General features: G+C 42.8%; 1 protein-coding gene across 27 annotated transcripts in view; it reads right to left on the bottom strand.

Moving 5' to 3' along the window:
* ADGRL3 (adhesion G protein-coupled receptor L3) overlaps positions 1-26,491 on the bottom strand; it is a 520,467-nt gene that overhangs the window by 66,545 nt on the left and 427,431 nt on the right. For 26 of the 27 annotated variants that reach the window (XM_042796493.1, XM_042796492.1, XM_042796511.1 and 23 more), the window contains 4 exons: positions 15,039-15,222; positions 14,102-14,224; positions 11,936-12,144; positions 11,038-11,214 (listed from right to left, as the gene is read on the bottom strand). In XM_042796493.1, the coding sequence (XP_042652427.1) occupies positions 11,038-11,214; positions 11,936-12,144; positions 14,102-14,224; positions 15,039-15,222 (693 nt within the window). The remainder of the gene's footprint in view (positions 1-11,037; positions 11,215-11,935; positions 12,145-14,101; positions 14,225-15,038; positions 15,223-26,491) is intronic. The other variant, XM_042796494.1, reaches the window with a different exon arrangement.

The following is a 26,491-nucleotide window of genomic DNA, read 5'->3' as shown; positions in this document are numbered from 1 at the left end:
TTTTTCTTTTTCAAACCTTGGAGCTGTATTTTAAAACTCATGGGAAGTCAGACTGATCCTTGGAACGCTACTCAGAAAAAAAGGTCTTTTAACATGAATTTGCTTTTAAATTGTAACAGAACAGTGATTTTAAGAGCCTGGAAAGTGGGTGATTCAACTTGTAGCATGGTTTTACCCCAAAGCGATGCCAACATGGCCACTGCAGTGGCAAAGTTAGGCAACCCAGCAACAGGTTTTGTGAGGGACAGCATAGGTGTGCCTTGGTTCTGCTGATAAAACACCACTGGGTTGCTCCTGGGCTTACACTGCACATCCTTCGCAGAAAAGAGGAGAGGGGTGCTGGGACCCTAACACTGAGGGTATCCCACCACCTTACTCCTTATTCAGGCTGTAAAACTTGACTGTAAATCCCCATTTCTACCAGAGGCGGTGAAGTTAAAGATATCATTACTTAGTAAAACGTAAATAAGAAATACATGGTGAGTCACAAGACGACTGCTCAGGGCTAAGTGGTTAAAGTCAATGAGCTGAGGGAAAGACTGCCTGGAAGTCTCCTGGGGCTTTTCAAAAAGACCAGAGAGGCTTGAAACCCAGCTTAGTGGTCCACCAGGCTGTGTTATAAGTGGTATTCACATTCCCCTCCACTTCTGGCATTTTGATGACTTAAGCATTGTGTGGGCTGGCAAATACAATAGCATCACTCTTCAAAAATCCAGGACAAACTGGAAATATTTTCCTCCCCGTGGGATAAAGGCTTATGACAGATGGAGGGAAAAGGAGATTAATTTATCCATTTTCTTTGCCTGCTTGGCAATGATAAAGCCACATCAAATGTCAGGCCTTTCCTGATATACATTCTGCTATGTCAGCATTCATGAGAAACAACTCAAACCTTTCAGCTCTTTGGCTTTATCAGCATGAGTGATAGGCATCAAATGATAATGAAAGATGGGGAGTGACTTTCCACTCCATCTCTTTCATGCTGGAAGTCTTCTCTCCAGGGAGACTAGGAGGTGGAGAGATGAGGGCTCCTTTCCCCAAACACTCTTGCAGCTCTTCCTGAGTATTTCCAATATCTAAGGAACTAGCTGTTGCAAGTCCATCAGAGAGGCAAGAAATCACTGCATGCTTACTGTAGATCATGATAGAAATGCCGATTCCAGCCAGCTCCTCCAGCAGCACCCAGAAAACTGAGAAGATGAAGCACACGTTGTTTTCCTGGTGGCTGCGCACTGCTTCGTTTCAGTGTCATTCCAGCTCATCCACTCTCTTAACTCACTGCGTGTGTTGGGTTTGTGTGTGGCAGAGTTTTTGGTAGTGGGGGAAGGGGCTACGGCAGTGGTCCCCTGTGAGAAGCTTCTAGAAGCTCCCCCAGCTCCAAGTCAGACCCACCAGGGCAGAGCCAACTGACGATGGTGGCTGCACCTCCGTGATAACGTATTTAAGAAGGGGAACCTGAGAGGAGGAGTTGGAGTTGTGAGGACACCTATGCAAACCCTGAGGTTAATGGAAGAAAGAAGGAGGAAGTGGGGGGTGTGTGCCAGAGCAGAGACTCCCCAGCAGCCCTTGGTGAGAGGGCAGGCTGTGCCCCTGAAGCCCGTGGAGGTCCACGGTGGAGCAGATGTCAACCTGCAGCCCATGGCGGACCCCACGCCAGAGCAGGTGATTGTATCTGAGGAAGGCCAGGACTCTGAGGAAAGAAGCCCTCATGTTGTAGTTTGGCACTGGGAGGACTGCAACACGTGGGGGTGACACATGCTGGAGCATCTCAGGAAGTGCTGTGGCCTGTGGGAGGGACTCACATTGGACAAAGTTTGTGGAGGACTGTCTTCTGTGAGAGGGATACCATGTTGGAACAGGGTAAGAATGCAAGGAGTCCCCCTCTGAGGAGGAAGAAGTGCCAGGACTGACCGTACCCCCTATCCTCTGCCCTCCTGTGCCACTGAGGGGGGAGGAGGTAGAGAAATCCGGAGCAAAGCTGAGCAGGGAAGAAGGGAGGGATGGGGTGGAAGGTGTTTTTAAGATGCTTCTCACTGTCCTACTCTGTCTGCTGTGTTGTTATTGTTAATGTCTGAATTAAATTTATGTTCTTTTTTCTTCCCCTAATGAGTTTGTCTTTTACCTGTGACCCTAATGGGTGAGTCATCCCTCCCTGTCCTTGTCTCGATTCCTGAGCCTTTTGCTTTATTTTCTCCTTCCTGTTCCTGAGGGGGAAGGGGTGAGTGAGCAACTGTGTGGTGCTCAGTTGTCCTCTAGGCTCAAACCAGGACAATGCAAAAAAATGTTAATGCAACCCTTGCACCTTGTGAATTATTCTTTCTTTCATCCAAGGCTGCTGGGCAGTGGCAGGAAAACATCTCCCTGAACAACTCTGCCAGTTCACCTGATTAGATCACCCTGCCAGGCCGAAGTGACCAAGAACTCTTGGACTGGGCAAGCAGAGCAAGGCAGCTAATGTGGGTGGATGCAGGGAGAAAGAAATCAGGTAGACTTTAGCCAGATGCATCCAGTCCATTTAGATGCGGCCAACAGCACAGATTCATCTATCCCAAGACAAAGTTAACTGGGCACGGGGAAAGCTTTCTGAGGGCTTCTTCCCCTACATGAGATGAATCTCACAAGTCTCAGCTCCTGTACTTCTATCATGAAACCATAACTCTGCTGACTTTAGGACACAATGCAGGAATCAAGGATGTTTTTGCTCCTGGAGAGGGATCCTGCCATCTAGGTCATGGTCTTCCTCATGGAAGGGCTACTGTCCCACAAAGCTCAGTGTGCTTAGCAAGAAACGCAGACGTCATTGCTGTATTATTATTTTCACTCTTAATACTCTTCTTTTTAGTATTAATTTTAAAATACTGATTTTATGTACATAACACCCATCCCTGGAGTGCTGGGAAATAACCATAAAAACAACTTCTCTGTAATTGCAACCTCCCTCCCCAAACTCAACAGACTCACAAAAGAGCAAACAGAAAAGAATAATAACAATAAACTGGGAACAGAGAGCAATTTAAAAATACCTTGGAGGGAAAAAAAAATATGAATTTGTAGCTTTTCTAGGAAATTCCAAGTGGAGAAGTGAGATGGATTTCAAAGGCTGAGTGTACTCTGTCCTGTTTGAGATGCCCAATTTCAGGTTCCACAGCAGAGATGATGGATCAGGGAGGAGTTGGTAAGTACTGACATCCTTGTCATGGCAGTGTGAACTGCCCCCAGGCCTCGTACATCCAGAGCTTTTACACCAGCAAGTCTAGCAAAAGGGAATTTGCCTTTTGCTGGAGACTGAAACTTGTAAAATACTGCACTGCCACAGGCCACAAGGCAGAATAATATGGGAAAAGGAGGAATCATGGTAATCACTCCTCAATGCTGTGAGATTATCGTTGCCATCACCTGATTGCTATGTGACAAATAAGGGAGCAATGTACTTGGCTTATACAGTTATTATATGGTGTTCCAGGGCTAAGTATGATAACTAGCACACCAAGATTTTGTACCTGGGTTGCAGTTTCTGAGCCTGGTCCCTCAACTGCAGACACATGCAAGTGGAGCAAATCTGCACTTTACCTTGCCCAGCACTATTCAAGTACTCCCTGACTGAAGGTAAAATAGCTTTGATGTATGCGCTAACATTATCCTTCCAGCAGCCCACAAGCCCAAGGTCCCTAAGGCATTCAAAACACATCTGAAACCACCAGTATATCCATAACAGTCAACTCTTGCTTCTCAGTTAATCTCCCCAAAGACCTGGGCATCTGGAAGAGCCCGTGGGAGACACCAGACGTCAGTCTAAGGGAAAACTTCCTGACAGCATCAAACACCTCTCTGCCCAAATGCACCACGGCTGCCAAGACCGGTGCTACATTGCCCAGCATGCAAGTCACTGAGGTTTTTTACCACTAACCTATCCTAGCTTTACAGGTAATCTGACATGCCGATTATTTTCAGCACAGGATCGATTTATTGAGTAATTGAAAGAAGTAAAATAATCCACTTCAGTGAAAGGGTTTCTATATTAAGTACATTTTACATTTTTGATTTAGGCATGAGCCTGACCTAAAGCCCAGCCAAAGAAAATTTCCCTGGCTTTGGAATAAAGTCCTGCTTTTGCTCTGGTGGGGCTAAGAGCAGCAGGAAGAGTGCTGATGGAACCCTGTGCAGGAGGAGTTATGGGAGCCCTGGTAGCAACCACATCAGGGTGAGCAGGCAGCCTAGATATTATTCAGGCTGGGAAAATCAATGAGCGGCTCTGGCAGTGCCTGTACACCAGAGCTGAACTAATAAAAGCAAATCCCAGAGAATGTCAGTTTATGACAGAATGGCTCTCCCTGAGATGAACAGCCATTTCCTCCCTTATTAAAAACATCAGTAGAAGAAAACAGCAGCCAAACCAAGATGCCAGCAGCAAAGGACACATTCCTTTGCCTAATCTGTCCCTCCAGGAATAGAAAGAGTAATATTTTTGGGGGTGGAGGAATAAGCAAGCAGTAAATAAAAGCACAGTGTCATCGACTAGCTCAGATATGACCTCTCAGTGCCTGGTGGGAGCTGGCAGTGTGCTGGGCTGGGCAGAGACCCAAGTGAGACAGGTTTGAACTGTGCATTGCTGATGCTGCTCCTCAGATTGGTTGCTATCTGGGGCCGTGTGGGCTTCCTCTGCCCTTTTCCCCCATCACTGGTGCTGAGAGGATTACTGATATGTCCTGGCTGTAATGCTTCATGGGTAAGTGCAAAGGGCTACTTAAGAAACAAATGGTTTTGTAGATGTGCCAAAAGCATCAGCTGGGCTACATGGACTGGGAAGAAACCCCACGGGCTCCTGCAGTGCATGTGGGCTGGCTAGTGGCATCGCCTGCTGTGGCTGAGCAGGCATGAGAGGTTTCAAGGGGGCTTTCACCCCTCTGGGGCCAAGAGGGAAATGTGCTGGGAGGATCCCACTGCTTCAGCACCCCTTCTCTCCCTCTTCTCCCAGGATACACTGAGGGAGGCAGGCAGCTCTGCTCCATGGTAGACACAGCACCCACGGGCCTGGTACATATCCCCCCTCTGTGCTCTGCAAAGGCAGTGCTGTCATGGGCATCATCAGGTGCTAACCCAGGAATAAAGAGAGCTTAATTCCCATCTGAAGACCCTGTGCAACATCACTGTCTTCTGTCCACGCCCATTTAAAATAAGGCTCAGATCCCTGAGCACTCCTGCAAGGTGGTTTAGCCACCTTTCCTCTCTTTGTCTTAGTCCTCAGAGCTGCCTTCATATTCTGTATGGGCCACACAGATTATCTTCCTCCTCTTCTGCCTTCCCTGGCAAGATGAAGGCCTCCTAGCAGAACCTTTTCTCACAAACTTCTCCCCAGAACGCAAGAGCCTTCCAGTGACTGCCAGAAGCAGCAGCCAGCACAAGACACAGAAAACCCCATGGCCAGAATAAAGCAATACAGGGGCAGGTGTGCACAGATAAATGGGTACAGACCTTACCTCACCATGTGTTACAAATGCTACGGTGGCTACAGCATGTGGCAAGAGCCCAGCATTTCCACTGCACTCACCAACATCGCTGCAACTGAGATGCATTTGAGTTGAGAATCAGTTGTGGAGAGGAGGAGATGCTTGGGACAGTAATTGCATCCATTGCCTTGCCCTCCTGTGCTGGCTGGATTTAGTAAAGCGGTGCAGCTCTGCTTACTCATAAGGCATCTACCACCCGAGGAATGAGCTACAGCGGCTGTGCCAAACTCAGTGTAGACATCTACCCATCCAAGCTTCCAGCTTGTTAATTCGAGTTCCTGGAAAAAATCTGGTCACAGCATCATCTGCTTCTGCTACTGCAGCAATGGTCTTGCCCAGCCTGGTGCCAGGAGGCAGCTGGAACATGGCTCCACCACTCCACAGCCACTGCCTTCATTTTGGTCCTCGTGTTCACCCTGCTCTCAATCAGAAAGGAAGGGGGTAGCAAGAAATAGGGCAAGGCTTAAAACATGCCAATGGGATATACTTGAATTGTGCGTTTTAGGACAGAGGATCAGGAAACCCTGCGGGGTGATGCTGTCCCCATGCTCCGAGGAACAGCTCCTTACTGAGCAACTAGCCCTGGCTCGCAGATTGAAGATTCAAGAAGGATGAACCTAAGCAAATATGTACCCGTTAGACTGGGGGGAAAGAAAGCCATGGCTAATAAGCTTCTGTGTGATCAAATTTCTGACACCTGTAAGTGCTGAGCTAAGGAACTGTGAATTCAAGGGCTCGGAGTACATCTTTCTGAAGCCAGGCTCTAAATGTTTTCAGGTCGGACACCTTAAAGTGGCTACCTGAAAAGTTCCTGTTCAATGCTTTGGGGAATGCACAGACAACGACCAGTGATACGTCTGACCCAGTAGAACTAGAAACAGTAAGACACAACTAGGGGTCAACCCAAAACAATCTGTGTCAAACTGAGGGTGGGGAACTCCAGGAACTGCCTGGAGTGACTTACTGCCCACCTAGGCAAAAAGCTCAAGGACTGCAACCAGGTACAAATCTGAATTGCCCCCATAGGCATAGATAACTTGACCTAACAGGTGTATTTGACCTATATATTTGTAAACAAGGTGTTTACAAGTCCTTATTCTTGGAGTTCATTGAAGTCACAGGTTTCTGTTCCTAACACAAGCTCAAATACTGCTGTGTGCTGAATTTTAAAATCTCATTGAAGACAAGCACATTTAATAACTTTTCTGCTTAATTAAAACAAATTCTTAAAACATATTAGAATAAGTTACTTTTTCCGATGTGTGATATATCTTTTTTTTGAGAATTAACCCTTTTGATGGTACAAAACAATTGTATTACAAAATTCATTACATAGTGGTTTCAGTAATTTAATTCTGCACTTAGGGTGTTTTTGCAATCCTGCACCCACTTCTGCTTTCATTCACTGCTGTTCAGTCCCACAAGTGCTAATATATGGACAAGTCAGCAGTGCAATAACTTGAGCTTGCTCTTTATATCTGAAATGGCTGTATTGCTTTAGGCAATGGACCACTGCAATCCATTTAGACTTCATATATTTTTATTCCTTGCTCTCCTTAGTTTGTCTTACATTGCCATTCCCTAAATAATTAGCACGGTGTAATGTGTTTGTGGTATAGAACAACATCTGAAAGCTTCCAATTAATTGATACAATTAAAACACCTTTATTTTTTTCCCCCCTTTCTCTCTTGTTTTATTTATTTATTTTAAAAAGAAAAGTAAGCTCTGGCATTCACTACATACTGATAAGCAACATTTATCTACCCTGAGGTACCTTTGCTTATTCTGTTTTGGGTGTTTTTTTTAATTGCGTTTTCCCACCAGCTCTGAACTTGTTTTCTGACTGCATATTTTTCCCATGGTACATTTAAGATGCATCTGCTATAATTAATATGATGCAAAGTGCAAGCTTATATGAGAAACAGCTTGCAAATTTTGAATAATTTCACAACTACATAGGTAGAATGGCTTATTTAACTATGGGCTTTGCCCCATGGCATCGCAACCACCATGTTTTTATAGCATTCAAGGGTCATAAATATCCTACCGAGTCAGACAATAGATAGATGTTTAACATACATCTCATCTGTGTTAAACATATCTCATAATTTAATGAAATAACTGTGAGACTGTAATAATTTTCCCATAACGCAGGCCAAATGAACTTCTTAGCTGATGAAAACAGTGACTTGTTTCCAAGTCTTAAAATCTCTCTCCAAAGGGAGGTCCTCATTATTCCTGATACATTGCCCGAAAGGGCAACAAACGCTGCAGGTCTGTAGGGTCATCCCTTGCCAGGAGGATGCATCAGCAAGGTCCAGCTCACAGGTCATTACGGTCCTGCTGTCCTCTTCCCATGATAGCTGGGGCTGTGACAGCAGCTGGAGGGCTACCTGTGGGTGCAGGTTCATTGCTCTTCCCAGCAATCATGCATCCTGCTCATGTGCACAGCAGGCTCTTGGTCTCAGCCACCATTATTTTGGTCTATTGAAATATATGGGTGAATAAGAAACTCTGGGCCCAGGTAATTTTAACAGCCAGAAAGCATTTTACATTTAAAATCTCCTCCTCTTAACTGGGTACTGTCCTATTAAGACTGGAATTGATCCCAACAACTTCTACTCTTAAAGCACACCAATAAATCCCTGCCACTGTGGTCAGCTATGATGTTTTCTGCCCCTTCAGACAAAGACATATTGCTGTTTCATGATAGAGAGCCAGACAGCCATCAATCACCTCCTCAGCGGCGCTACCTTCCAGCTCCACCTTGCCACATACGCTCTGCTAATAATCAAATTCCAGCACATAAGTCACAGAGCAGCCACCGAGGTCTCCTCTGGAGAACACACTCCCATGCTACCAGGGAGGGAGAACATTCATGACCAGAAGTGACACTTGCCAAATCGGTGCTGGCTTTTGATTATGCAGCAGGACTCCAATGTCCACTCCCTGCGACGCCCAGTGTTTGGTCTCACTAGGTAAGGTGCTGTGGATACTCAATACAAAAAAGAATGCTCCCTATGGATCCAAAAATCCAACAAAGCGAAGTCAGTAAACTACAAATCTCAATTACAGGAGAAAATTGTTTCTGTTGCAAAACCCTCAGAATATTACTAATTATTGTGTGTATGACAGTCATCTTTAGGGATCCTAGTCACTGGCCAGAACACTGCTGTAAGAGCATGCAACATCCTTCCCCCAAGGATCATTCCACCTCCAAGAAGACTAAAAGGGCTTTGAGGCAAGGTATGAGTTTTTGTAGAAGATACAAGGCAACAAAATGGCTCAAAAGCATACTTATGAGAGATGAATGTGAGTCAATGAATGACAACAACCCCCATTTATTTTTAAACCTCCACCTTTCCAAACCAGCAGGTATTCTGTTGCCAAGACTTTAAAATCAACTCATTTCAACATAATAGGGAACGTCACACAAACCACCTCCCAGTTTTGCCATGACCCACACAGTCAGCTTCACCAGCAGACCTGGGCGGGATGGTGCCACCAGGAAGAGCAAGGAGACAAGCTGATGGAGGGAAGAGTTGCAGATGTTTGCAGGGTATGCACCTCCCTTTGCTCTTAGACCAGGATGATCGCTAAAGCAGACATGCCAGGAAGCTGTCTGGTTGCATCAGAGTCAACAGAGTGGAGCCAATTTGGCTCTTACAGCAATGATACTTTGGCTGCAGCCAAATGTTAAAACATGACCTGAAAGTCTTGAGGGCACTCGTTAACACTCAGGAACACCCACCAGCTAATAGCACACTGGCTTGGCACTCGGGAAGCTTCCAGCTGTAGCTCTTTCCAACCTGCTGGCTGAGCAAGGGTCTCACATTCTCTTTCTGTGAGATGAAATAACACCAGCACTACTAGTCTAATATGGTTTGGGTGCAATGCTGCGCAGACAAGGCTGACCTACTTGCAGTTTGGGAAGAGGTTTATTCAGTGCTAGCCTGTATCTGCACCACACAGTAGGGATAACCTTTATTCACATCAGTGGAGTGGAAAGCTATCTGCATTTCCCAGGTGCAACCTCTGACTTCAGTGACTCAGGTATATATGATAATTTCAGGCACGTGATAACAAGCCAAACAGACATTTCTTTTTGAAAATTCAAGCAGTTGTAGGGAACTGGCAAAATCAGACTTGGACTACAGAATGCCATTAACCTGTAAGCATGTGCTCTGAATAAGCCATTTCTTCAGACATCTCCCGGGATAATGCCACATCCATTTAATGGCATGCCTCCTGGACCAGTAGTGACTCCTGCAGAATACAATGGATATGTGATCCTGCAGCAGCAGATCTATCCTGACCCTCTCAGCTGGACCCAGCTGTTGTAGAAAATACCCTGCCAGGCTCTCATTTATTTTTTGCAGAGCTTTGGTTATGCGTGATGGTGTTTCAATATATGTTTTTATTGCAACTCTTTACATTCCTCTTCAGATTATCAAGTGAAACAAAAATATACAAATGAGTGACACTGGAAGACTATTTGAGAAAAGGTCATTTAAAACTGTAATATCTTTTGTAGTTATGCAGCCATGGAAGTGGCTCTGAAATGTTCTGCCTGAATGGAAGATGCCAGATTCATATCTAGCTCAGAGCTGTGCCAGGCACATGAAATGAAGACACAGTAATACAGAAAATCACTAGGCCAAAATCTTCTGGGCATCAGGGCCGCCTTCTCTTCTTTCTACAGCAGCTGAGACTGTTCTCAACCAAAGACACAAGAGACAGCTCAGGAAATAGATGACCATCTCAACCATTGTCCCGTTCTTGAACAAAATCCCAAATTTGTACTTCATTCTCCAAGCCACTGCTACCATGAGGAATATCTACTTTCAGCAGTAACTTCTTAAGCTACGGTGGGGATAGTCATGTGGGAAGCCAGAATTACACCATGGGCGTAAATGCAGGTAAGAGAACTAGCTGATCATGTACTGACCTTGGGTAGATGTACAGTCTGTGCAGGATGGTATAAGGAGCTTCCTTTTTATGTGTAGCTCTCTGTCACACTGTGAGATTCAGAAAATGTATCTTTCTCCCCTAGTTGGAGGCTGGAAAATACTTTTGGCTCCACACATGCACCTCACACAAACACGTGAGGCCGTGTACCTGCAGCTGCTGCAAGCAGGACACACAGATTGCACCCTACGAGGCAGGCTCTGCATGCTTCTGTCCCTCCACCCAGGGTGCTTGCTACTCCTTGATGGCACAACGAGGACCCCACGAGCAAGGATTTAGCCAGTTGTTCTGCACCAGTTAGCAAAGGATGTGGCAACAGCTAATTCTGCTCACTCATCACCCTCAGCTCAGAGCTGCACATGCCAGGAGCTCAAGACAGGCTTTACATTGGTGTGACTATCTCCTGTTTAACCATATAGCAGAAGAAAGAATAAGACCACATGGTTTCTACTGTTAGTTACTGTCACACAATGATTTTCCTGCTCAGTTCCACAAAATGGTGTTACATTGGCTACTTTTCCTGCCCAGTGCATTGTCAACCTGTGAATTTGCAATACTTACCTTAACTTCCACGTGTGCCATCAGGACTGCAAAGTTGGTTAGGTGATTGCAGGAGCATGTGGTGTGTGTCTTGTTAGTTGTCAGAAGGCGACATCCCTGGGTGGACCAATATCCCGTCATTGTACGCTTTGTATAGCTCCAGAACGAACAGTTTGGATTGAAATTTTCTTCTGACTGCTGCAGGGAAGAAATGAATAAATGCAGTAAAAATTATGGGGTTTCAGAGATTTCTAAATGCACTGGGGTTTTTTTTGTTTGTTTGTTTTTTTTTTTTTTTTTTTTTTGTTTTTTTTTTTTTTTTTTTTCTCAAGAGGTACTTTGTAACTCCCACCCTTTAATTTTGGATAAACAATCAGCAGTCAATACCAGAGAAAGTTAGATTGTTGCTACTCTCTTTGCTAATGCAAACTTAGTTCTTTGTTCTTGATTAATTTCAGCCATAGACTAAATCCAGCTCTTCAAAACCAGATTGCTTCATTTGCATTGCAGAGCAGAGAAATTAATTGCTTTAAGCAATCAACTTTTGCAATGACTGTGCTTGGCTAACATGAGGACTAGCTGTCCTTTCACTGTAATTCCACTTTCCTCTAATATCCCCTGCCACCATGATAAAATAATATTATGGTCCATTCTAATATATTGGTAGTTTTTAATTACAGAATGACGTGTGTCAGCAACTGAGCAATGGGCATCAGCTCAAAGGAGTCTCTTTCTTTACTTTTATTAATGCAATGTAAAAGAGATATTCTCCATAAATAACACCAAATGCAAAGGAACAAATGTATAATTCAAAATCTAATCAAGGACGGCTGGGGGCCTCACATCAGCCAACTTTTGCATCACTTTGTTTTAGAAATTGAAAAAAAGAAAAAAAGAAGCACTTTTTGAACTCACTCACCTTGATGTGCTTGACAGTAAACACCACGGGATCAGCTAGGTAAACCTTATTGCTGAACTCTTTGTTTATTGCTGCCGTGATGACAGGGGAGTTGACAATGACGGAGTGATTAGTCGACATTGCTTCTGTTCCCAACTTCATGCTGGCATTCTCCGTGGAGAGATAGGCGCCCAGGTTGTTGTACAGCACAAAAGCCACCCTGATTTCACCTAGAAGAGCAGTAAGAAGTTAGATATCCAGGTCAGTGCACTGGAGATTTTTTTTTAGATGACAAGTCTCTTCTCTGAACCAACTTTAAAACTTCTCTGAGAAAATGTGAAAGGACCAAGATGTGGCATATGAAAACTCACCTGCCAATCCCAATGAGCACCATGAGGTGCAACAAGCGGTCCACAGATAATCAGGGCAGAGCTGCCTCTCTCAAAACAAACTTATGAGCAAACAGATCGGCGGACGACAGAGAAAAGAGGCCAGATGGCCCATTTCCCACCTGACATAACACTTTATCCTCCAAGCTCTGCTTGGAAAACGTGTTTCATTCTGGTCTGTTGCACAGATGCAGTATAAAGCTATAATTCAGTACATTAAAAAATTAATACTACCTCAGAAAAGTGTGGGGACAAATCTGGGAGAAGGAATCCAAAAGTTTCCAACACAATTCCAATGGCACATGATGGATAAAACAAAATTGCAGAAATTTCACTAAACGAAAAAATAAATTCTTAATTTTCCAATCAGATATCCCCTCCTTCACAAAAAAACACCATTAGGTAGCCTGCAAAAAACCCAAACTACCAGCCAACTGTTTTTAACTGAAACCATCCAGTTTGCCATCTGTTTTTCACATTATTTCACAGACTATAAATAAGAATTGAATGGGATTAGTTTGTCTTTATATGTGTTAGTTGTGGGGAGGTATTTTTTTGTTTCTTTAGGAATAACCCCAGCTTCTGAGGCAGGGGAAGCACTGATGACTCCAAAGGTGCATCCCAACCTAAATACTTCCCCAATAATTTTATTTCTAGTTCTTTGGTGACCTCCAGACAGGTGCCAAGCTGGTGCAAATTGATGGGGCTGTACTGATTTGACCAGAGCTCTAGTGATACCATGCTTACAAATACAGACTTCCTCTTGCTTGCTGCCAAGGCAGCTTCTCTTTCCCTACAAACTTCTAAAGCTCGCTAGTGGAGTGAAACTCCTGTCCCACGGGAGTTTTCCTATGCATCTTGGGTTTTACACTGTCTCTGAAAGAAATACTTCGCTTCAACCTACATGCAAAGGTACCAAACCCCACCAAGGAAGCCAGTGGCAAACTTTCTTTCTGAACCACCAGACCAAACTTTTCTCTGAACAGTTGTCAGAAATTTTTGGCAGTTTTAACGCATCTGGCCTGGCTGTAATACTGCCCTATCACTCCATGTTTTGCCTGCAGTGATCAAAGCCTGTACTTGAGTGCTTTCCTCCTGCACACAGGTTAAATTTTAACGGAACTCAGAAATAGGACCATGTCAAGCCCATAAATAGAAAGTCTGGGAGTTTGAAGTTGGTCTACAGCAGGGCTGTAGAGATCAACAAACATGTCTGCTCAAATTCCTGGTCTGGAAATAAATGGCTTGGCAGCATAAGCAACATTCGCCTATAACATCATCTTTAATTTATGCTGTATCAGGAGGTTCACAAGCCTCAGAAAAGCACTGAAGATTTAGACTCATAATAGTTAATCAACCTTTTCTGCCATGTTGGCTCATTATTAATATTTGCTACTATTGTTTCTTCCCTCTCCCTTTTCAGATATTTGTATAGTGCCCCACTGTGAAGCAGTTTACTTAAACAAGCCTCATCCCATCTGAAGCCTCCTACTGAAGAGAACAGCAGTTAAAACCACTTCTCTGGACTCGGTGCTGTGCCCCAACAGCGACATCATTTAAGTATCTGATGCATTTTTATCAGCACATAATACTTTTGAAGGCTCTGAACCACTTAGCAATGTAATATATTCCCAGTCAGCCAACTTAACTTTCAGTCAAGGGCATGAGCAACTGATGCTACGTTAATTTAAATATTAATGTAGCAATTAATACTATACTTACAACTGCTTAAACACAAAAAAATTACTAAAGCATGATTGATTCATGATGCCAGTGTGGCCAGAAGTGCTGAACCTACCATTTCGACCATTTTGTTTCAAGGTATTTGCTGACAGCTGAATGGTGCTCCCATGGCCCATGTTCTGTGGAAACTTCAGATCTTCCAAATTCCCATCTGTGCTAAGTCTCGCAACTTCCAGCTCTGTTTGCAAGAGAGACCAACACTAAGAAAAAAATCTCTACCAAAATAATATTCGATACAATACTTCAGAGCTACAAAATGGTGTTCCAGACCATCTGAGAACAGAGGAATCGGCTTACAATGTTTCATGCTAGACTCTGCTGGGGCTCCTATTTCTTTTTAAATCTTTGCCCTGAAGAAGTTTTAAATTTAATTTAAAAAAAAAAAAAAAAAAAAAAGGCAAATAAATGCTACTCTCTGTGGAAGACAAAAGACAACAAGTTCTTGTAAACAAGAACCTCAGGATATTAAGGACAATGGTTAAAATGAAAATCTGAAAATGTTAGTTCTTTGCCACTGGCAATTGGTACTTTCTGTAAACATTATCAGTGCTCGGGATCTGTATTCATAGAAAGAACAGTTGTTCTCATTTTACATATGCACAGTGGGAGTGCTGGTGCTTTCCATCATGCTTGTTTTTTAATTAAATCAACAATCAGCCAAATAAAGACACAAATTTGTATGAAATGAAACACAATTGCATTATGATGAACAATCTCCCTGTGAAGCGGTGCAATCTAGTGCAGATTTTGCCCTCAAAGCCAGGAGTAATAAAGGCAGGTTAGGTGATCATTTTCCATGGGATTTCAAGGGTAGAGAGCTGCCTTATTCCTTTAGGCTCTTTTAGAAAGAGTTTAAGGTACTTCAGACAAAAGGGCAAGACATATCTAACATATTGCTCTCCAGTTAATCAAGGGGCCAAGACTGAAGCCAGGTTTCTCAGCCTTTACTCTCCCTCTGGCTGCTCTTGCTATTTATAGGATCTGTCTCTTACGGATGTTGTCAGTGTTTTCCCGGACAATGTCTGTCTTCAGCAGGTTATCAGCCAGCACGAAGGCACTGTCCTCCACGGTGTCGAGTAATTTGGTGGCTGCGCGCTGCTGTTCACTTGCATTCAGGTCCTTCCATGCATTTAGAGCCTGTGGCTGCAGGAGGTTGTTCACCGTCTCCACCATGGCCTGAAAGGGAGAGGGATGGAGTGAGAATAGGCTCTAGCAAACCTAAAGGACCATTAAGACCTCTGACATATGCTCAGTCCCATCCTCCACACACATCAGTTTACAGGGAGAGCACAGCATCTCATTTCCCCACCCACTGGGGCAGCCTGCAATGGAGCTAGGCATCATTTATCCCATCAGATGAGAGAGGGAGGAAATGTTGGTTTTATTCTATCCCAGGCTGGGAATAGTGCTTTTCTGCTTCTGTGATCATCAGCTCTGGGCTTGGAGTAAGAATGAATTAGGGGTTGGGAGCAAGGTGGTGGGAATATGAGGAAATCATTAAGGAAACATGCAGGAAAATATATTTCAAAACCCATCTGTGAAGCAGGTTGCTGCTACCTTGTGCACCAGAATTCAAGAGTAGAGCTGGGGCATCCCATGAAGGTATTTAGTACCTTCAAGGGCTAAATTCCTTAGAGTGTTTCCTACTACCATAACCTCTGGCAGGCAGTCATGAAGACACAGGGGTAGTTGAGTTACACCGCTTTATCCAGAGAAGCAGAAGGTGCCCATGGAGATTTAGTTGAGACACTACATTTCAGATGGCTCCATTCAGGAAGGAGTCAGACCTGTGGTAACAACTTCAGTCCATCCTGCAGTGCACCTTCTGCCCTGGGCTGCCATACACAGAAAGCTCTCCCACTGAGAACTTCCCACATGTCAGTCTAGATGCACGGCCAAAATCACCTGAAACTGTCCTGGCCTCATGATTGCAAAATTGCAGCAGTAGAACCTACCCAATCTGAAGGTTTTGCTCAACTTAAAACCACTGCTTAGATACTAACCAGATCTGACTCAACTACCTTCCAGCTAACATTTTTTAATGAGACCAGCAGTACCTGTTGGTAGAACTGATTGTGCAGAGGAAAAAAAAAGGTATTTTGATCATGCTTTCTTCTGCTGGTTAGTGTCTAGTCACCAGGCAGGCCTGCCCCACAAAGGAACACCTCCACTGCCAGCTAATGCTGACTACAGAAACCAACCTTGCCTTTCAGATGACGTTGCCATTCTTATTAATTTTCTGTACACTGAATGTGTAGACATCAAACCCACATCTCTGTTCTGCAAGGCAAGGACAGTCCCATGGGATTTCAACAGGCTGCAATCCTAAAGGATTCTCCATAGGCTCACTTTCATGGAAATACTTCAGTATTTACTCCTGACCGTGTTTCTAAACCCACCTCAGGAGGAGTGTTACAACAGCAACGCATGGCACAGAGAGTGCAGGGTGTCTTGACTCACTCAACAGTCATGGCCAGACACTAATGCGCAATGGGAGAACACAATCAATTCAAACCAGACTTTGACTGTATTGCTATATCCAGGTGACCTTCAAAAAAATTTCAATTACAGCAAGGTTCAAGGAGAAGCAAAGACAGATAGACCTGCCACTGCTGGTGCTTTTAATCCCAGCAAAGACATTTCACTGAGACGCTGCCATGCGCATCTTTGTCCTTGAGGTTGGAAGGTTTTTCATACCACCATCATTCCTATTGGAAGATCGAGCCACAATCGGGCTCCTCCAACTGTACAAAGCTCCCATTCACCAACCTACATTTATTCATGATCAGTTAACTCATTTGTTCTCTCCTGTACCTTAAATAGATCCTCCTCTCCCTGGTAGCTACTACCCCGGTCCCTGCATTGACAGACAACATTCCTTCTGAGTCTCACAGCTTGGTTACCCAAAGTATGGAGTAACCCACGCTTCAACCACAGAAACAAGCCAAAATGGCTGAAAATCTTGTCCTCTAGTGTTACTGCAAAAGTCTTTTTTCTGTCAAGCTTTTACAATCCATGATGGGAATCCCTTTCTCGTTCGCTCTTAAGTGGAATCTATTAACCATAAATCAATTTCTTAAACTGATTATTAAGCTGATTTTCCTAAATAGTCTAAAAATCATCTTGACACATTTAATATGTGCACACAAAAAGCTGGTTGACTTTAATAGTCAAGAAGAAACACTAAAAATCCATATAATTTAAGTGTGGGTTTTTTTCACTTTTTAAAACCTGGAAGCCTGATCTCTGTAGCTCTTAATAAAATTCTGTAGTTCAGTTTAGTAGATTATCTCTTTACAGGCAAAAAAGAGGTAATATTCTTTTACCAGTGACTAAAAAGCTTGACTATTTTGCTGTGCTGGTTCTACACAACATGGTGCTTTTTTGCAAAGATCTTTTATGCACAGAAAGCAGAAAATGAGGATTTTTCTCCCCTTTCAGTGTTATCATGCATACTACATTTGCCTTACTTTCATTTAGCTCAGCTACTAATGGTGTCTTTAAATCTCTGCTAAAGCAGTATCCTGGGTACTTTTATCAATATATGAACAGTGGAAAGAGTCTTTGCAGCAGATCCATCTCCTGGCTCTGGATGGAAAGGTAATGGCTGTTTGTCAAAACATGAAACAGATGCTGAAATATTTGTGTTACGGTGAAACATCTGCTGCAAAGATTTTTCCCTAGAAGAATTATTCTGTTTAATGCATTTTTTATTTTTTTTAAATGTGTGTGCACACGTGCATGCAAAGTTTGAGAGAGAACACCAATTAGGCCTAAAGTGCCACTTCTCACACAATGTGTGCTCCCCACCCAGTGGACGTGGTGCTGGTGAGCATCCATCTTCCTGAAATGACAAACCTGAGACCAGCCACTTCACATCACTTTGGATATGGAGCAAAAGCTCCAGAAAGATCTCCAAGGACTTTGGGTCAGGTCCTTAGCACGTATCTGAACAAAGTTGGTAGACTGTCTTCATTGGCACTACATCTGAGATAAATTTAGTCCATAGCTTTTCCCAGAGGGTCACTCCCCTCACCTGTCTCCGTGCATTAATCAAGTGTTCCCCGCATTATATTTCTAAGTGCAGCACTTCATTATGGCTGAGTGCTGCGGGTTGAAGCCAAGGAGATGAGGTGCTAATGAAATGTTTGCATTTTGGACAGGAGCTGAGGTAGGTGTTTAAATGAAACAAAGCAGCTGTTAAAGCAACAGCGTCTCTTGAGACAGAGATGCCAACTGGGAAAAGTTGGGCAGGGGAGTGGGAACTATGGGAAGGCAGGCACACGGGACAAAGATAAGCCTGTGTCTTTGCATTTAAACTGAGCTGTCATGGTTTTGGTGGGTTTGGCACCTGCTCCAGTGACTTTGTAGTCTGATGAAGCTCCAGCATAGAAGAAACAGCAGTGTCAAGTTCCCAGGAAGGCCCCTCAGTGACCAGCAGTAGGAGGGTTAGCCCTGAGGGAGGACCTTTGAAATGAAGAAGGCATGAGATAGGTGTGCTTGGGAACTGATGGCACGATAGATCCTTGATGATCTTGATAAAGGCGGGGACTTTCAAAGGGAGCTAGGAAAGTTCTGACCTAGTTTCACTCCATCTTATTTCAAGAATTTAACATGCAGCCAAATTGGGAGCCCAGATGCACTCTAGGTTCTCTCCCCACTGAAAGTTGAAGGAAATCCAGCAAGTGCTATCCCCATTTAGGTGCCCAAAGTAAAATGAGATTAATCCTATCCCTGAAGAATCCAACACTATTAAGCGATGCTGCACGTCTACCTCATTGAAGACCCTGTCCTTGCTTCCCAAGCTAAAGGACTTCTTCTGCTGTGGTTTTCTTCTATTCCCTTGCCTGATCCCTCTTACAAATGCAGCCCAACTGGGTGAACAATTTCCAAAGCACCCTTGTGAGCCTCATGCAAAATAAAAATGTAGGGCTTGGAGCCCAAACATACCTCAATATCACGCACAGCATGGTACCAAACCAATGTGTGGTTGATGGGGCTTAATGAATAGACAGCACAATCACACATATGCCCAGGGAGAAGGACAAAAGTAACACAAATGACATAAAGGAAAATCTTTCACGAGGCATAGCCTACTTCTCTGTAGCCTAGGATCAAATGAGGAAAGAAGGGCATGGCAGAAGTGAGCCAAGAAGGACGACTTTCCAACCGGCTTTCCTATCCTGAGATACAGAGGTGTAGCTGCATGCTGTCTGTGATGTCAGGGTACCTACACATGCAAAGCCAAACCTCCTAATTACAAGCCCATAAAGAGCAACCATTCTGGGTCAGAGAATATTAGACTCAGTGGACCTCTCAAGTGTCCAGCAGTGGCCACAACTGGACATTGAGAGAAGAGCAAGAACATTCCAAGTGTAGAAGACAAATCCCACAATGGTGATCCTTTTCATTATGCAGTTATATAGCACCACAGAATGTACATTCAATGTAAATAAATGTTAATGAATTGCAAAGGGAGAATTTTTTCCCAAATAAGGGCATCATGGTTTCTTGATTTTGTCCTGAAGTTACAAAACAGAAACAAAATGTAAACCTTCCTTCTCAAACACTGACAAATTGGTATTAAAGATGTACTGTCAAAAGGCAACTAATTAGGAGCCTTACAGTAATTATGCATTACTAAAAGGCCAATCGTACATATCCAATTGACTTCCTTTGTGACAACTGCTTCATTCCGTAAAACTGAATTTTGCTTGTTCATTTAGTTTTCACTTCTCCCCCCCTAGAAAAGTCTGGTGAGAATATATCTGGCTATGTGACACACAGTTTAAAACTAGGAGGGGAGTATATACCCAGTGATACCCCATTCATTTATTTACCTCTCACCTTACCAACATCCATGGCACTGCTCTTTGACAAAAGCAAATTCTGTAATGTCTTGTCTTTAATGGGGAGTCAACACTGGAAATCACTAAGAGATGTTAGACATACACATCTCATTGCCAAATCTGGGACCAGACTGCATTGTGCTATGGTGCTTAAGCATAAGGTTTCTAACCTTAGAAAACCAGCAGCTCTCCTGGAGTTAGGACCTCTCTAAACCTTTATTGTTCATTTTGGCCTCTTGCTGAGCAGCTGATGGAAGAACAAAAATCCCAACAAACTTATGACTGGAGAAAATACTGCTTCATGGCAAGTGAATACCAGCAGACCCTACAAGGAATATCGGCTGAATCCTTCTGGTGAATAATTTTAGAATATGCAGATTGTCCTTCCATACAAAGGAGCACCTCCTTAAGAGGAGACTGAACACACTGTATACATTATTTTGCATGGAATCTACATCAAGTTCTATAGCAGCTTTAGGATAAGAAGGACAGTGGCACAGGGCATTAAAGCACCACTTTAACAGATTTTTTTGACCACTTTTAAAGATGCAATGACATCTGTAATTAAAATACCTGAATTTTATAACTTTTAAAGCCCTGCCTCATACTGCTAACACTTGACTTCCCTGATCTCACAGGAACATTTCATGCAATGTACTTTCAAAAATTAGGATAGAAGGAGCTACAGCAACAAGGTTGTGCTTTGCTTTGGTAGACTAAAATCATGGCTGGTGCATGAAACAAGCAGTGCTTGTATATCTATCCCTGTATCAAAGGTGTTTGCTGGCACAGCCTCATCAAAAAAGTTTGCTCACTCTTTCTGAGAACAGCAGCACCAAGACTGTGGAGTGCAATCACACAAACACAGCCCCAGGCTGTGCTTACAGTCTGAGGTTCTGTTCCTGTCTGAGATCTCCACATACTGCTCCAAAACAAGTGCATTATCATCTCTAAGCATGCAGAAACATTATTAGCCCACTTTTTAATGGCAGCTTGAGGTTTTACAGCAAATCAGTGGAGAAAAAAAGCACATAAACCCTTTCAGGTCCACAGTGTACAGTTAAAAATGAAAAACCCACCAGAAAGCAGATGCACTGAAATACGGATACAGTTCAATGATCACAACATTATGCTCTTTTTTCCTTTTTCCTACTGGAAAGTGGTGGCATTTTAAAAAAGCTTACCTGCTTTCTTGCTCAAGAACAGCTGGTTTTACTCTGTATTTATATGAAACACACGGTGCTAAAACAAAATCTTTTCTTAAGCTATCAATATTTGCAAGACTCCAAACTAATTGAGTTAAAGGCACAATCAATGCCATTGATGGCAAGTTCTACTGGAGGTTGTGTGATTCTTGCCTCTGGCCAGAAAAAGCACCAGTACAAGAGAAACTCCCATTAACTCTGAATATACTTTGTGCAGCCAGAGTGGGCCCTTCAGAGAAGAGGACCAGTATGAAAGCACGGATTTGGGCATGCAAGGAGCCACTCCTGCAAGGTTATTGCACTGAAAAGAACCAGCTCAGGAAGTGATGTGTCTTTGTACAGTGGCAAATGAACAGCACCCCAATCCCACTACAGAGGAGTTGCCAATCAAACTGGAATAGTCATCTGCCTTGTGAGACTTCAGGTGAGAAACAGATGCATGTGTCATTTCTTCAGCTTCCTAAACAAGGAAAATGCCATTTTGGCTAAACGATGGCATTAAATTCTATTTCTTAGCTGAAAAGTGCCTTCAAATCTGCCTGATAAGGCTCTTTATCCTCAGATGTTTATTCACCTTGTCATTTATTCTTTTAATTCCAAATTAAAATTTGTGTCTGGTTAAAGCATAAGTAAGCACAATGGAGACAATTTCTCACAGGGAAGCCTAGCCGCTGTCTAAGGCTTTTTACAAAGCTATAAGGTCATCAAAAAATAATTATAAAATTCAATGAAATGGACAAACACATATTTAGATTGGAATTAGATGAACTGCAACGAGTGCTTAAAAATAAATAAATCATTAGAACATTGACCACTGATCTTTGCTTCTGTCTTCAAAACTAAGCCAGAAGCACTAGCCTAGATCTAGTACCAGAGTGGTGATTGGCAACTGATGGTATCAGTTTTGGTGAGCTGAGCCAAAACCTACTACTTGTGTCAAGGGCAAGAGGAGATCTTCCCTTCACCTTGGAAAGGAATTTCTTAAATTGCTTTATAGATTGAGAATAAAGGCTCTCAATAAAGACCGTGCAACCTTCTCTTTTCAACTCTATAGCAAATATTTATGCTGTGGCTACAGGAACTGTACTGACTCAGAAATGGCTTGAATTTCAGCAGCGTTGAGAACTCACTGCAGTGAGAAGAAAGGCACTGACCTTTATTAAAATTAGGCCATCTACAAAATGCTTGACTATGGAATTAATGGTCTCGCACTAGGCATGCAAGGTTTGCAATCTTGGCCTTGAACTACCAGTAATCTCCTAATGGGACCACACAAAAAAATAGGAGATCTGAGAAACAGAATAAGGTTACAAATTACAGGTTATGGTTTTCCTTTGCTTAGTATATGGGGAAGAATATTTTAAGGTCAGAAGGCATCTGTAGGACTGAAATAAAAGGAATTGATTGGGAAGAAGGAAATAACATATGATCTATTTCATATAATGAGATCTTCCCCGCAGAATAAGCTGAAAACTGCATTTATGAATCATCTGTATTTGCTGCCCTACTGTTCAGGATTTGAGATTATACAAGCAACCACTACAGTAATTACACTGGGGAAGTGAGCAAAGCTGTAGCAAGAAAGGGAAATGGCTTGCAAACAAGAAATGCCTCTGCCAGAATATCCATAGCCTTCAAGGGAACTCCTAGGGAGTCCTTGAGACTCATTCTTTCCTCCAACGGTTCAAATCAAAGGGACATCTCCCACTGACCTCTATGACAATTTACACTGAGACTTTACCACTGCCACCAGAATCCGGGACTGATTCATCCTAAAGCAGTGAACAAGCACACAGCAATGCAGAAAACACTAGCTTTATTTTTTTTTGTTGTTTTTGCTGTTATTTGTGGGCACATAGCCATAGGTGTAGCTCAGTTGTAGGTAGAGGAATATGTGGTCATCTTCCTTTTTAATATTTATATGAAAAATTTTGGAGCCCGGTGACAAACCCAAGGCTGCTGCTTTGATCCTTCTCTCCCCTAACAACAGGCTCACCAGGGCAGAAACATGCAGGGTGGGAATTTCTAGTTTCACTCTTTCTGACACAAATCAAGTACAGGTTTCTCAAGCTGTGAAGTATATTAAGTTCACAGAGTTTTAACAAAGGGCTACCAAACTGCAGAACCCTGCTGTGAGTCACACTTCTTTCAGATGTCCTTTTAATTGTATTAAATGAAAGTCTGGGGCACTTTGATGCTGATGGGCAAACATCTCGATCTCTTGAAAAAGCTGCTAAAAGTACTCCCTGTAGCTATAGTTAATATACAACATTGTATGCACACGGCTAGCCAATTTATTCCAGCCACTTTAACAACGATACCTTGCCTGACAGGCCGCACAGAATAGCATCAGGAGCCTACCAATGCACAAATCATTAGAGGACTCTGAAAGTTGTTTGACATGCACTGCAGAGCTCTTTGTCATACAGCCAATTAAGTGACCAAACAAGGAACTTGAAAATCTTCATTAATTTGCCCCTTTCTATATAAATGGAGGTTAGAGTCTTTCTTGTCACAAGCACAACAAGAACACAAGAAAACACAGCATAATTCAATTTATGCTCCCTCTCAGAGCTACACGTTTCTTTTGTTTAGTCTTCATGGAAGTTGGGACCAGCCATGCAAGCAAGAGAGAAGTGGGACAAACAGAATTAATCCACTTTAAATAGTACTGGCTAAGTCCCAGATGCATCTTTTTATCTGCTGAGAGCTACTAGGATAGCAAAGAAAAAAAAAAATCTCTTCTACTCAGTTCTAAACTTAATGCCTTGAATCTTCTGAGGAAAGCCTTTAATTTTTTGCTTAGCACAGCAACTCAAACAGCCCACATTACAAGCTTAAAGCACCAGCAAAACTTTCAGGAAAAACAGAAGGACAACTCTGACTGCAACCACCTGCCACTGCTACCTGGAATCTGCTAGCAGTTCAACACCAGCTTCATCAGCGGCTCAGATGACACCTGCACCCAGAAGCTCTTGTGATCTTCATGGACTGGATGGCACCTCCGTAATCTTTGGCATTCGCTGTCCAGACAAGCCCAGATTTACAGAACAGGAAAAGCTGATTTACAGGACAGCCCAGAGGATGGCAGGAACCAGAGCAGCAAACATCATTAGACCAGGAAAATGCTGGAAAAGCAGTGCTCTGCTGTCTCCTTCTACCTTTCCCACAAAGCTGCCACTCAGGCTACCTATTTTTATTCACCAGACTTCAACTTTGAAGCCACTGAGACTAGATTTAAAAAATAAAAAATCCAAAAGAATGGGAACCCTGTGAAGTTTTTGTCTTCCAAGATCTGCATCCCAAACGCAGCATGCAATTTCACACGTGAAGAGGCCGCTGACTGGCACTGCAGGGAAATTCATTGGCCTCACAATGCCCCAGAGCTCCAGCCCACAAACCCAAGCAAAGCAAGGAGGTGAGCTCAGGTTTTGCAATCAGGTGCATGTATGTGATAAAAAGACTCTATGCACCCAGATGTGCTATGAGCCTTTATTAAAGCTTGTGTTTCCAGCTACTAAATCTTACAGCAAAATTTTCTAATTTTTTTCTCCATGTTTAAGTGTTCCATGTTAATATGGCCACACTTATTGCAATATATGAGTACTTGGCATTTTTTTTTTCTTTACTACTTCACCTCCATTCCTAGAAATCAGGGCAATTGTACCCACGCAATTTTAGACTGGGGAGCTGAGAAATAGCGAACACATGCCATTTGCTGAGGGCATAGGAGAAATCTGTGACGCCAAGCCCAGTTTCACAGCCCCCAAAAGATAAACATTTTGTGTTTTCTATGACTCCAGTGCTTTAGTTTAAGAAGAAACACCTTTGGAAAATGCATAAATATAAATTCTGAAAAAAATTACAGAAAATTCATACCAACTTACGTCACAAACCAGTCACCAAATGAAGCTATGCTAATCAAATGCGTCACCCATTGTGACTCATTCTCCCACAGAATGACTTTTCCATCCCTTTTTCAAAATAGAGTGTAAGAACAGTGCACTTCAGAAAGGTGGGCTGAGAGATGTAGAGCTCTGCTCTCCAAAATGCCATGCATCAGGTCCAAGCTCTCCTTAGCTAACAAAGCACCTTTCTGAGGCCACTCTGTCCATCTTGGATATCCACATTAGTCACCTCAATCTAAGTTGAGTCTTAGTATCATGAATTAAAGGCCACGTGGCAGTTTCTTAAATATCACCATAACTGACAAGTGTCCCAGCAATTGTTCAGTCATTATCTTCATATGTATTGATCACATCACCTGTAAGCTTGCTTCTTGTTGGATTTTTGAGACATAAAAGATCATTTACTACACTTGCAAGTAAAGAAGCAGCATTTGTAACCTCTATCTCCAGTAAATAAAATCTCTGAGCTTTTAATTCAACAAATATTGTGACACTGCACAAATGGGATTAATATTTGTTTTAATTATAAAGATGAGATGATAATCTGATACGGCATTCCCAGTCTCATATTTGAATAACTCATAAAATTTCCAGATCGGTTTTACATACTTATTTACATTAATTTCTTTTGGGCTCAAGAGGACTTTACACTCCAATCACTACAGGGGCTCTATCATGACTACTTAAATTTGTGAGCCCAAAAAAACCCAGTAAGACTGATTCTAGGAGTTATTGTCTTCTCAAGTTATTCTCCTCCTTCCCAAAATATACCTTTTCTCAATTGCATTTTTGATATTTACAATTGTGGGACATCTCTCACATAGACTTTGTATTGCATTTTCCTTTGTCTCGGGAGCACAGGACTGAAGGTACACTTCCAGCCCTGTGAGCCAAATTCATCCATGGATGTTCTTCACAATTATGGGATCAGCACAAGGAGGATCACGTTAGCAAGGCTGAAAACTCAATTTCTCTGACATCAGTGGCATATTTCCCAGTGACTCCCCATCTCTCATTGACTTCACAAAGTCCAGTATTTCACCATTTAAGATTTGTTGAAAACTGTTAAATTGCCTTAGCCAGTCCAGACATTTCACTGCCTGGTAAAGGATAAGTGGACTCTAAAAGGAGTATTTGCAGTCACATTTAATTGCTGTTACAGACAAACTCATCCTCACAAGATTTTTTGATGACTTTAGCTATATGATTTTCCAAATGGAAACATACTGTATGAAAATATGTCCAGATACATTACTTTTCCTCCATATAATACAAAGCAGATCTGGAAAGGTTCAATTAGGTCATCTAATTCATTCTTCAAGCCCTCCATTACAGGACTGTCCTCTTCAATATATTTACCAGCTTTGTCCATATTTACACTAAACAGCTCAGGCAATGAGCTTTCATCAGTTTTTGTCTACTAAATAGGTAGGCACATGATTAATGCTTTAACACACAAGTAGCCTTACCAAGAGAAAGGAAA

The sequence above is a fragment of the Tyto alba genome, unplaced genomic scaffold, assembly GCF_018691265.1.
Source record: "Tyto alba isolate M040663 unplaced genomic scaffold, T.alba_DEE_v4.0 Super-Scaffold_23, whole genome shotgun sequence".
Taxonomy (NCBI): domain Eukaryota; kingdom Metazoa; phylum Chordata; class Aves; order Strigiformes; family Tytonidae; genus Tyto; species Tyto alba.
The sequence above is the reverse complement of the archived record's forward strand: the minus strand, read 5'-3'. Positions and strand labels throughout refer to the sequence as shown.